This window comes from Daktulosphaira vitifoliae, unplaced genomic scaffold (assembly GCF_025091365.1).
Source record: "Daktulosphaira vitifoliae isolate Bord-2020 unplaced genomic scaffold, ASM2509136v1 Scaffold_1, whole genome shotgun sequence".
NCBI classification, from domain to species: domain Eukaryota; kingdom Metazoa; phylum Arthropoda; class Insecta; order Hemiptera; family Phylloxeridae; genus Daktulosphaira; species Daktulosphaira vitifoliae.
In genome coordinates this window covers 32,580,468-32,593,286 of record NW_026099572.1, presented here as the reverse complement: position 1 = coordinate 32,593,286, position 12,819 = coordinate 32,580,468, and the positions used below count along the sequence as shown (strand labels likewise).

Sequence of the window (12,819 nt, the reverse complement as noted above, 5' to 3'; positions counted from 1 at the left end):
AAAATAAATTGCATACTGTTTTTCGAGTTTCTACTTTCTTAATATCATTTACAGAATTTTTAGGTATCATTGTGCTCAATACTTCAAGAATATTATTGACACCTTTAATTTTTCCATTTATATCATCCTAAAAATATTTTTTTAAAAATAAATTTACATTAAATAAGTAGTAAATATCTAATATAAATATTTATACAGAGTGTTCATTAAATAAGAAAATTTTTTAAATACCTAATAATTAATGCAATATATAATAACACATTAATATTATTACATACCTGTGCTTTTCTATTTTGTTTTAATTCATCATTATAATGACCATTAGAATTATCTGATTTAAATTGATCATATTGAATTTGCAAGAATTCCAGCTCTTTTTTCAAACTCATTAATTTGGTAGTATAAGTTTCACGTTGCATCTCAAACATATTATCTTGAACATTTTTAGATTGAACATCTAGTATAAAATTTAACAATTTTTAAGAAATTAATTAAATAATTCATCAATTTAATTTAATTGTATGTTATTAATTTATTGAGTTTGATTTGAATTCTTAAAAATAACTTTTTTTAACTTGCTCTTTTTAGAATATTTTTTGAACTAGTTCCACAAATTGCACATCTCAGCACTATAATATCTTTTTAAATATAACACTTTAATTTTTTAAATTTAATTTCAATATGTAAAAAAAAAAAATTTACATTATGTAATATGAATAATATAATTGTTTATACCTGGAGTTATAGAGGTGACATTGGGAGGAGGTTTTGATATATCAATTACTTGTTTTAAATCACAATTGAATAAACCTTGATTTGAAGATTGGTAACTCTAATAAAATAAAATAATTATAAATTAGTATTAGATTAAAAAAGCAACCGTGAAACTGCAGTTTAATGAATAAATAAATAATAGTATTGAAATAAATAAATTATTTTATACCACAACTTGTTCTAAATTTGGGTGAACTTGATTAAATGGAATAGATTGTTTCTGTTCAAATTGTTGATACTGTGATCCATATTGTTGATAACTTGGTTGATACCACTGAGAATTTTGAGGCTATATGAAAAAACTTAGCATTAAGTGTTACATCAAATACTAATTAATAGTTACGGTTTAATGCTAACTGATTAAGATATGAAAAATGTGATTACTGACACTTTTTTCAAAAGTGTAATTGCTAATCCCGGGGACAGATTAGCCACTAAGATACCATTTTTACCTGAAAGCAGATTCTAACTTTTATTTAATGGATAAAGGTTTAAGTTATTTACCAAATTTTATTCAACTTGCTACTGTTTTAATTCTATCAAATGGTTTTTCCAAAAAAAGTATTAAGAATGAATAAGAAGTCCATAGGGTTCATAATATTATAATAATAAAGTTTAACCTCATAATATTGTGGTGAGGGTAAAGTTTTTGTTTTGTCCCCCTAGAAATAAGACTTTGGCTATGTCTGATTAGTGTTGCATTCAAATATTATCACACACATCCGTTTAGAAACTTTTAACTAATTTTTTAATACTTCACTTTTAGAGATAGTGGCTAAATATATTTAAATATAATTAAGCATAAAATTCATACAAATACCAGATTTAGGAAAACAATTAAACATAAAAACCAATAAAAAAATGTTTAATTCTACTATTAATATCAACAATTATAGTTTTTATGCAACTTACAACTATTGGATGTTGATATCCAGTAAACTGTGTTACTTGAGGTTGAGAAAAGTTATCAGTTGGTAAATATGAAGTAGATGTATTTGACATTCCTGTCCAGTGAGAACCATAACCTAACAAGTTTTCAGACCCTATTGTTGGAGGAAGTGATTCAGATATGTTTTTAGATATTTTAGAAATAGATGTTTGTGATATACTGCTAGGATTAGTAGATTTGCTAGATTTTTCAGTAAGTGATAGTGGTTGTGGTGTGTCACTTTTATCAGAATTTGTTATTGACATTGATCTATATTGTTTAGGTGAATTATCACATTCTGAATTAGAAGAACCTAGATCTTGTACATATATAGAGGATAAATTTTGATTTTTGTTTTTTTTTGAGTATAATTCTTTAATTTTTGGTGAAGATTTTGTCCAGTAGTCATCACTATCTTTAGAAGAAAATTCTTTTCTACCAGGAGTCTTTGGTGCTTTTGAAAAAGGTTCTTCTCGAATAGGAGAATCGTCCCAAGTATTTAAATATTGGGTTTTCTTTGCACTTTTAGAAGACTGTGAATTTTCCCAGTAATTATCATCATCTTTAGCAGAAAGTTCTAATCGACCAGGAGTTTTGGGAGCTCTAGAAGAAAAATTAGATCTCCCTGGTGTTTTTGGTTCTTTAGGAATATTTTCATTTTTTTTACCACTTTCGATCCAATACTCATCATCATCATTACCTGAATATTCAATTCTCCTAGGAGTTTTAGAATTTTTAGAAGCTTCTAATTTTTCAACAAAGTCATCAGAATCATTACTATTATCGGAAGTATTTCTAATGATTTTATTTTTATCTGAAAATTTGTTGTGTTCATCTGAAGTTTTTGGATGCCTTGATATAGATCTTCTTCTAGGTGATCTATGTTTTGAAGGAGAAGGACGCCTAGATCTACTTTTTGAACGTGAATGTGATCGGTATCGACTTGATGTATGAGAGCGTGAACGGTATCTACTATGTGAACGGCGTCTTTCAGGAGTCCGAGAGTAACGTCTTGAATTTCTAGTAGGAGAGTGATAGGGTCTCACTCGATATTGGCTTTGAGGAGAGTAAGGTCTTCCACGAGTACTTCTTTCCCAATAATTGTTTTGGTATGGTCTTCTTTGATCTCTAAAAGGATAATCTGATGAATGCTTATGATACTTAGCATCAGAGTAATATTCTTTTTTCTCTGAAGGTGAATTTCTTTCATTGTTATTATCATTATTCTCTTTGGAAGGTGATCGAGAGTTTTCTCTTGTTTTATGACGTTTATCAGATGGTGAGCTCCATGATTTTTCTTCGTGAGTACTACTTTTTTCATTGTCATCATAGCTTTCAAATTTTTCTCGAGGATCTGGTGTTCTACTACTAAGTATACTTCTACCTCGTGTTCTTCCACGATAATAACCTCTGATGAATGGTCGACCTCTAGATCTTCTTGATCCTCGATTTCCTCTTTCCATCTTAACAATATTTAACTTTAAATTATTAATGTGAATAAAATAAAAACAAAGTTGGATTTGACAGACTAAATAGCTTGGTTTAAAATAAATAGTCATGCTTTAGCAAGAACAAGTAAAAATGGGAGGAGCATAGAAGCATTTACAATATTGATTTGACATGGTCAAAATATAAAATTTTAATAGTAGGAGAATAAAATGACAGATAGATAGTAAGAGATTATGGACTAGACAAAAGAAATGAAAAACTTTGCCCTGAATTATATAAGAAATTGTAGAAATAATAAATGAAAGTAGAAAGTTTAAAAGGATATAGAAAGTCAATAAAACTACAAACTAATTAGAAATATCATTCAAAGTAAAGCAAAGGGGAAGCCAATGGAAAATGGTGAGATAACCAGTGTACCAATAGATAAAGAATTGGAAAAAGGAAGAAGTGACTTGGTTTTTGAGATTGTGAAAAAACTATTTAGCATAAGAATATTCAATGAGAATGCTCTATAAAGTAAAACGGGTGAAATACTTTTAACAGTTGAGTAATATGTAAAGAGATAGAAGGAATACCTAGAATAACTGTACGCAGGATGACTTACTTACATGGAATATTAAAAATAATTATGGAATGAAATTTAACAAAAAGAAAACAAAAGTTATGAAGTAAAACTAACTCTGTCCAACTCAATATTAAGATCGAAAATAAACAAATAAGTCAAATACAACATTTCATATATCTTAGAAGCAATAAAACAGAGGATAGGCAGAGCAAAATAATTATAATCTCCAGTATAGCATAGGCGACAAATAGCTTTTCAAGACAAAAGTTATATATTAACTACTAATGTTAGCTTGGAGATAAAGAAGATATTCCTGAAAAGTTATACATGGAGTGTTGGACTTTTTAAATGTGAAACATTATCAATGGAAAAAAATGGTCTTGAAGTCTTTGAGACGTGATGCTTCAGAAAAATGCTTAAGATATAGTGGACAGAGAGGATAACAAATGAGAAGGTATAAGATAAAATAAAAATGAAAACTATGGAAATGTATTCAGTCCAAAAAAAATAAGATAATAGGACACATTTTAAGAGATGAAAGTTTTTTAAAGAAAATAATTGAAGATGTTGAAGGCCACATAGCAACAAGAAAACCAAAGGCAGAATTCGTGTTATAGATAATAAAAGAACTTGCAAAGACCTAAAAAAATTTTCTCATAATAGAGAAGTATGAGAGCAACAAATAGTTCTAGATTTAAAAAAAAAAAATGATTTTTAAGTATTAAATGCAAAGTAAAAAATTTAAATAAGAATGGAAAAATTGTAAAAGTATGTATACTATTATACAAGAGAATGTTACTCTTTCCCAATGTCTTCAAATTTTATAAATAATTACTTTCGATCATAAGAAAAAATAACTGATAGCAGAATTTTAAACATAGTTATAAACAGTTTTTACTTACTTATTATTACGATTATGTTCTTAAGCAATCCAATAATAAAAACAAAAAATATTATGTTTTAAAACACTTAGCCACATTAAAGAAAAAAACGTGTTATAACTTAAAACTAAATCTTAAAACATAATAAGAGATGCGATTTGACAAACAACAACCTAGGCACCAATATACGGTAGATAACAGTACGTTTGATACTATCGATATTATGTATCAATTTTTTTTGCGATTTTTCGTAGCACGATGAAACTTTTGTAAATTTACCAATATTTTTTGATAATGACAATTCTTTGACGATCTTCAAATTAAAGTTATTTATTTTCAATAATACTTTGTTATGATTAATTATTTGTCTTTATGATAATATTTTTACAAATTTTATCCGATATTATTATTTGCTAATTGAAAAAAATATGTTAAAAATGATAATTATAATATGATTTTTCAAATTTTGTTTTAGTAAAGGATTGAATCTTTAAACTTCTTTAATTTTGATTCATGTGGGCTTCGCAAATCATAGACAAAACTAGAAGGCTAAAAAAATTTAAATTTAAACAAGTACAAAAGATATTATACGGGACTTTAAGTGAGGAAGACGGTGAAAAATATGAATCACGTATTTCAGAATTGGTCGAAAATAATAATAAAATTCTTGTAATTACGCGTGAACGTATTATGAAGTCTAACATGGAAAATTTAAATAGTTCATTTTTTTATAGTTAAAAAAGTTTAAAATTAGGTTTATTGTTATTCAACTTGTGTATAAGCCGCGTAAGTAGCAGTGGCATACCTAAGATTATTCAATGGAAAGTTCTTATACAAAAATATAGTAATCTTATTTTAAAGTGATTTTTTAATCCAAGGGAGGGGGTAATGACCGCTTCTCTGTGTAGATATTTTAGTCACACCTGGATATGAAACTATTAAGCTGAATTTAAACAGAATTTTTATAATTTTCCCTCGCCTAAAAATATTTTTATATTATATTATATACCATTTTTCTGGATATTTGAAGAGATAATTTTTTTTCAGCTTCGATGAGAAAGTATTTTAGGTCTAGACTGCTAATATGATTTTCTCAGGTCTAGTGACATAACTAGTAAGAGATTTTAAAGTGACATTTTACTCCCCCTTCAAGAATTCTTATTAAAATAGTATCAAAATTTAGAAATGTGTACTTAAAAAAGGTTCTCAGAAATGATAAAGAATCAGCTTTTAATCTGAAAGGAACACACTTATAATACTTCGGTGGCTTTTGTAAGCCATGTTGTGTTGATGTTCGGGCTTTGTAAAGCATCGGTTAAATCAGGTTTTTCAACTAAACTTTTTTTTGGGTTGTAAAAATATCACAGAGATTGCTGGGGTTGGATGAATTTAAAAGGTATTAATAGAGGGAGAAATCATTTTAGATTTAGACACTAAAAATATCATAGAATTTCAAGTACACTAATGATGCTCCTGTATCATTATGAGAACGTATTGATTGGTACTTTTATTTCAATTTGATAATAAGTGAGAGTATTAATTTATTATTATTGACATTAACAATAAATTACAATAATTATAATTTATATACTATCCCTATCTAAAACTAACTAAACCAAGTACTAAATGTACGATTTTTAATTTGATTATTTCCAAATATAACTTTTAAGGGTTTTATTAAAAAGTAATAAAACATTTTTTCTTACAAAAAAAAAAATGGTAAACTAGAAAAGCGAAAATAACTTCTTCGTATTTCTATAACAAATAAATCTGATAGTACTGATGGACACATCACATTAATATTTGGTATTATAATATATGCTATCAACTTGTGAACATTACCAAGATACATATTCTTCTCAAACAAATCGAAATCGTGGTTACCAGATATGTGGTAAAGTGATGTCACCAACCCACAACCAATCAAATAATCTACCTAAGCAGACAAATTTCTATCAAGTGAAGAATATTGTGAAAGATTCCATTATTTTAGAACGTTGTTGAGTATTTTATTATTATAGTATTATTTTAACTGTTATCCATATAGTTTGTCATTAATAATTTGAATACTATTTTTAAATACTAATGTGTATTTTAAAAAAAAAAATTGTTGTCTGATTTTATTCTTTTATGTAAAGACTAACCAAGTAGGTACAAATTATAATTAAATTATTAATTATTTGTAAATAATTAACTCAGATTTTTTCAACTATATTTTTTCTTATAAGTTAGCATTGAATTAATTGTATATATGACATAATAATAGATAGTCAAAATGACTGTGATGTCTCAAGAAGAAATGGTGGTTGGCATTAAAACTGTTGCTCAGGGATTAGAAGCTCTGAAAAATGAGTTGATTGCGTCCAATAATCCGTCAGGTCAAAATTTTACCCAACCAGAAGAAAAACAATTGATGCTCCAAAAAACATTGGATATGACTGAATTAGGTCTAGGAGAAGCTCAGGTAAAAGATTCTAAAAAATATTTATTTCTATTTATTATTACTAATCAATACAAAATTGTGAAACATTCATGAAACAGATGATTAGAAAAATCTAATTAACTTTTAGAAGTTAAATAAATTGTTATATATTAAAATTTTGAGTATAAAATCTGAAACCAGTTAGGTAAAAAGTAATGTGTACAGGCATGTGTTAGGTTTTCAATTAAAATATCTTATCTCGGTACCAAAAATAACTTGCTTTTGTATTATATGTTACTTAACTGTACTATAATAGTTATTTGAATTTTTTAATGTAGGCTCTTTCAAATAAAAATTATATATACGTACATTTTTTTTTTTTTTAATACACAATCATACAGTATCCTTTTGTTAAAGTGCTTTTAAAAAATTAATTAAAATTATCATAATATTTAGGTAATGTTGGCATTAGCATCTCACCTTCAAAATGTTGAAGCGGAGAAACAAAAGTTAAGAACTCAAGTACGTAGGCTATGTCAAGAAAACGCATGGCTTCGTGATGAATTGGCAAACACTCAACAGAAATTGCAAGCATCAGAACAAGCTGTTGCATTATTAGATGAGCAAAATAAACATCTTGAATTCATGGCGTCTATTAGCAAATTTGATGCTGATAAGGTAATAATTACTACAAAAATCTACCAATATCAAAATATCTAATATCAATATCAAAATTAACTACTTAAATATTTTTTTATTAGCATCCTAATAGATCAATAATCTTAGTTCGAAGCTATTTTTAAAGTTTTTTATGTAAAATAAAAATCAAATTAAAAACTTAATTTTATCAACATCGTTCTATTGTTATTATGCTTGATGTATGTTTATTTTTATGGTCTGATAATAACAACTTATATTAAATAAATGTTTAATTTAAGACAGTATATCCTAACCTTTTTGACTTCATGGCATAGTACTTTGTTTTACTATGTACAGAAGCAGTGCCATACTTAACCTCCCGACAAATAGTAAGTCTATATAAAATAATTTCATAGCACACTTATAAAAGTCAGACAGTATATAATTGCTTTATGATACATAAGTTAGAAAATAACTAATATAAAGTTTGTCAAAAAAGTGCCTATTAATAAATATAATTTATCTTCATCAGATATAATCAAAATAATTTGGAAAAATTGTTGATCAATAACACATCTCATAAGAGTAACATTTTTTTGAATAACTGTTTATAGGTTGAATATTCTAAAAACATGTGTAGTCTATCATATTTACTTGTTCAACTCATTTTTTTGTATATACGAAAAATATATGATATTTATTTAAAATAGTTGTGAACATAATAAGTCAAAAAAGAACTACATTTTTAATATTTTTTATTATATTTTAGACTGAAGATCAGACTGAAAACAAACAAGAAAAATCTAAAAATGATGATCCAGTGGTAGATTTATTTCCAGATGATGACAATGAAGAAAGAAACAGTAATTTAAAGTTTAATCATTATTATTACACTGGGAGTAAAAATAATAATTGTCATGCCATTGTTAAATAGTTACATGTATAAGCAGTTATTCTTATCATGCACAAAGTTAAAACATTTTTTCTCCTACCCCCTTAAATATATTGATATGATGTATATCAACTTTCATGGAAGTGTACGAGAATGTGAATTAAAAGTGCTAGGTGGTAGTCTCTATTATTGGTTAGTCTCTACTACTAACTTTTTTAGTATAAGGTTTTAGTATAGTGCCTTTTTTTCACATGATTTCTGATACACTTTCGATGACCAACCATCAATCCCTGATGACTATAGCACATTGAAAAGAACAATGACTATCTATTTAATGATTCTAAATCTGCAAAAATTAAGGCTAATATTACTACAAAAAAATGATAGAAACAGCGCTTAAATTGTTAGGAAGCAACATGAATGAAATAAATGAATGCATTGTTAGTCTTTTGCAAGTAGCTAAAGTAGTACACTTATAATTTTTGAATAGTACATTCAAAAATTATAAAATCAGTTATTTTTCAAATACATTCATTGTGAATTCTTGGCGAGTTTTGAGAGGATTTATCCTCCTAAAATTTACAAAACTTTGTTAATGATAAGTGATAATGTGTTATTAAATCTATATATATAATGTTATAAAGTTAAATATTAAATAATAACTTGAAAAAATTTCTTTCTAATTTATTCTCTTATTTTATTATCATTTTTTCACTATTATACATTATGTTACTATTATTATTTTAAGTTCATTTTGATTTGTTTTCCTTAGTTTCTTATTCTTATTTTATTTTTTAATAATTAAATTCAAGCATTGTCACCAACACCACCTTCACAATTTGCACAGCAAGTTAACGCTGGAGCAGGTTATGAAATTCCTGCTCGTTTAAGAACATTACATAACTTAGTAATACAATATGCATCTCAAGGCAGATATGAAGTTGCTGTACCTTTGTGCAAACAAGCTTTAGAAGATCTAGAAAAAACATCTGGACATGATCACCCGGATGTTGCTACAATGTTAAATATTTTAGCACTTGTTTACAGGTAGATATCAGAATAAATAAAAAAAATTTTTGGTTTGTTTTAAGCAAAGTTAGGACACAAAGTTATTTCTATTCCTAGTTTAAGATTATCTTATAGTATAGGAGTTGATTGCATCAGGGCTGGATAGATTACAGCCTCTATGGACACTTTTGTATCTCCAAAAATAAACTTTGTACTTTTAGGGTGGGACAAGGTAATGTAATGGAATTGCTCTCTTTTCAGACTTATATATTAAAGCATGTGACTAAAACCCTTATAGAATTTGTTTTCAANTGTGACTAATACCCTTATAGAATTTGTTTTCAAACAACACCCATGTAATCTGAATAAAGTTAAAGTCAGGAAACTATAGTCCTTGATAATATAATATTGCTAAAAATTATAAATTATACATAATTTTATTGAAATATACCCATATTAGCCATTACTTTCATCTGAATATAATAAAATAACTGAAAAATCTAATTATTTCTTCACACATTTTTATCACGTTAAAGGAACAATTTTTATTGTCAAATATTTATATTGTTGTAAAAAGTAAGCTAATTATATAGATTTATATGTTCAAATGAATAGCAGAACTAAGTTAGAAAAAGTATGCCTTTGAATATTCCATCTACTTAATGTATTTTTGGATATCTCTAGAATTTTATTAATATTTTGACAATATGAAAAGTGTAATTGAATTTTTTGTTATTTTTAAGAGATCAAAATAAGTATAAAGATGCAGCCAATTTATTAAATGATGCATTAGCTATCCGAGAAAAAACCTTAGGCGAAAATCATCCTGCGGTAAGTTTTAATTAAAATTTTTATTATGAAATAAGCAAGTGTAAAAATGTTAGGATAATGTTTGTATTTTTCTTTAGAGAAACATAGTGCTTATATTATACGTTAGCTTTTATTTTGTTAAGTATATTATGTACAGAATGATTCTTTTAACGCTAGCCACTCAATTTTTCTTAAATAATAAGATTTTTGAAATTTTAATTTTGTTAGTTACATATGTATTTCCATTTATCTGTTATAATACAATTTGTAGGTCCATCCCTTATAACATAGGGATATCAATTATATTTTTTTAAAAGGCAACCTACTTATTAAACTAGCTTATAAAATAGAAATTGAGATAATTCAGCAAATGACTGGTCAATAACAATTTTTGAACCAGTACTTCAGGAGTTATTAACAAATTAAATTAATGACTGAAGGTCAGGACTGAGTACAGCATTTTTTATCACTATTCATTTCCTGGCTGTACTCTTCCTCTCGCTAAAGTATGAAAATGAGAGTAACTATTGAAGTATTTGTCCAAAAGTTGTTATTGACCAGTCATTTTTTTAAGTTGAATGGATAAAAAAATTATAAGAACAAAATTGTACATTTTTAGCTTTGATGCGAAGCTGAAAAGGTATTAATTTTATCACAATGTGTTTTTTTTTTGTCTGTTGCCATTTTTACTTGGCTCTCTCTGACCGATTTTGATGAACAATTGGTCAAAAGATCAGAAATCGTATCTAGTTGAAAACATTACACTTCAAAAAGGAAAAAAATTTCTCATTCTCGTAAATGGGGGGATATCCAAATAAATTACAATTTTTAAAATTGGTATATTTATGTAAAATTTCTATGTAAAAATGGTTGTCTTAGTTAAAAAAAATGCTATTTTTGTGTTAAAATTTTCGATTTTAAATTTTCAACTTTAAATTGCTATTACTTTTTGAATAATATATGTATCAACACATTTTTTTTTTTTTCTAAATACATTATATATACCTCTTTAATTTAACATACTTTTTATTTAAATAGGACAATTTTCCTTTATACGGGGGGCTTTCAAAACTTGAAAAATACGTATAAAAAGTAGAACTTTTTCAACTTAACTTTTGAAAATGTTCCGGAAATTTACTGCATTCTTTAAACATATGTCAAATTAAAGCTTACAATTAATACTATAAGTTCAAAAAAAAAAATTGTCCCGACACTTTTTCTTTTATAGAAAAATAGCTTTTGAATTTAACGAAACTTATAATTTTTATGTAAAAATCACTGTTTAACATGAAATATTTTTATACTTAAAACTGCCATAACTTTTTGAAAAATGAACAAATTAAAATAATTTTTTTCAAAATCTGACTAAACCTATTTAATCTAACAATTTTTGCACATAAGTTAAACTTTTTCAATGTTATATTATTAGAATATTATTAGAAATTATTACTATGACGTCTATTTAAATGATCTGTTACGATAAAAATGCAAAAAATTTGAGCTTTACTAATAAATTTACTGTAAATATTATTTATAAAATTTCTTGAGTGCATATTAATCCTAACAATACCATATTTTTTTTGGTAATAAATTCTTTTTTTTTTTTATTATAAACTTTTCGAACAATCTGCTAGAGCAACACTTTTTGATGTTATTATTATTATTGTTACTTTTAATTTATCTTTGCAGTATTTTAAATAGCTACTTTTGTAACTTTTAGTTAATATTTTGTTAAAACTTTTGTTTGTTTGGTTTACTACAAAACTATCTTCTTTCTCATTATTTATTTAAACCATTGTTCAGGAATATTTTCAGTGCATTTAATTTTTTGGGACCATTTTATATATATATTGAAATTTCAGACACTAATTAAAATTTCTTGTAATATTTAGCATTAAAACTATATTAAATAATATCAGCCATAAGTGATCAATTTATCAAGGTAAATTTTAATGTAAAATAACATTCAGTACCTTGATAAATCAGAGACTTATTAAGCATCTCATAATTGATTCTGTTAATTCACTATATCCAGAGCTAGTAACTTTTATTTTCTGTTCAGTAACATAATTATCAATAGTAAGTATATTAGTTAGTTAGTATATTAGTATTTTGATATCATGTCTCTTTAATGTTTTCTCTATAGCTAATAGGTAATTCCAAAATTTTGTTTCCAATTTAATAAGTTTTGTTCAGTTAGTTTATTATTAGTTCACTGGTGGTCATTGTAATATGCATGCTTTATATGTGATCACCAACACAAGTTAATTCATTATTTTAAAAACTGATTAACTATAAATATTTAATATAACATATGACATTACATTTAATGTTTCAATATACATATAATATAACAACACGTAAATATATATATATATACAGGGTGATTTTTTTATCATAACCCACTCAATTACTTATAGAATAATAATAATTTAAACATTTTTTTTTTTT

General features: G+C 25.9%; 2 protein-coding genes across 9 annotated transcripts in view; one reads left to right on the top strand and one right to left on the bottom strand.

The window, feature by feature from the left end:
* The window catches only part of LOC126894232 (NK-tumor recognition protein-like), a gene marked incomplete in the record, with an annotated part of 135,127 nt that extends 130,340 nt beyond the window's left edge, over window positions 1–4,787 (bottom strand). Inside the window, 6 exon segments of the mRNA XM_050665079.1 lie at window positions 17–127; window positions 279–457; window positions 736–832; window positions 944–1,063; window positions 1,687–3,165; window positions 4,619–4,787. Of these exon segments, the coding sequence (XP_050521036.1) occupies window positions 17–127; window positions 279–457; window positions 736–832; window positions 944–1,063; window positions 1,687–3,165 (1,986 nt within the window).
* The window catches only part of LOC126894237 (kinesin light chain), a 30,727-nt gene that overhangs the window by 10,315 nt on the left and 7,593 nt on the right, over window positions 1–12,819 (top strand). Inside the window, exons 1-6 of one of the 8 annotated variants that reach the window (XM_050665090.1) lie at window positions 6,564–6,744; window positions 6,864–7,061; window positions 7,476–7,697; window positions 8,428–8,521; window positions 9,363–9,597; window positions 10,302–10,389. The exons of 3 other annotated variants lie outside the window; for them this stretch is intronic. In XM_050665090.1, the coding sequence (XP_050521047.1) occupies window positions 6,873–7,061; window positions 7,476–7,697; window positions 8,428–8,521; window positions 9,363–9,597; window positions 10,302–10,389 (828 nt within the window). In that variant the 5' untranslated portion in view covers window positions 6,564–6,744; window positions 6,864–6,872. Of the gene's footprint in view, window positions 1–6,563; window positions 6,745–6,863; window positions 7,062–7,475; window positions 7,698–8,427; window positions 8,522–9,362; window positions 9,598–10,301; window positions 10,390–12,819 lie in introns of those variants that run through there. 4 more of the 8 variants (XM_050665097.1, XM_050665096.1, XM_050665095.1 and 1 more) reach the window with 4 other exon arrangements.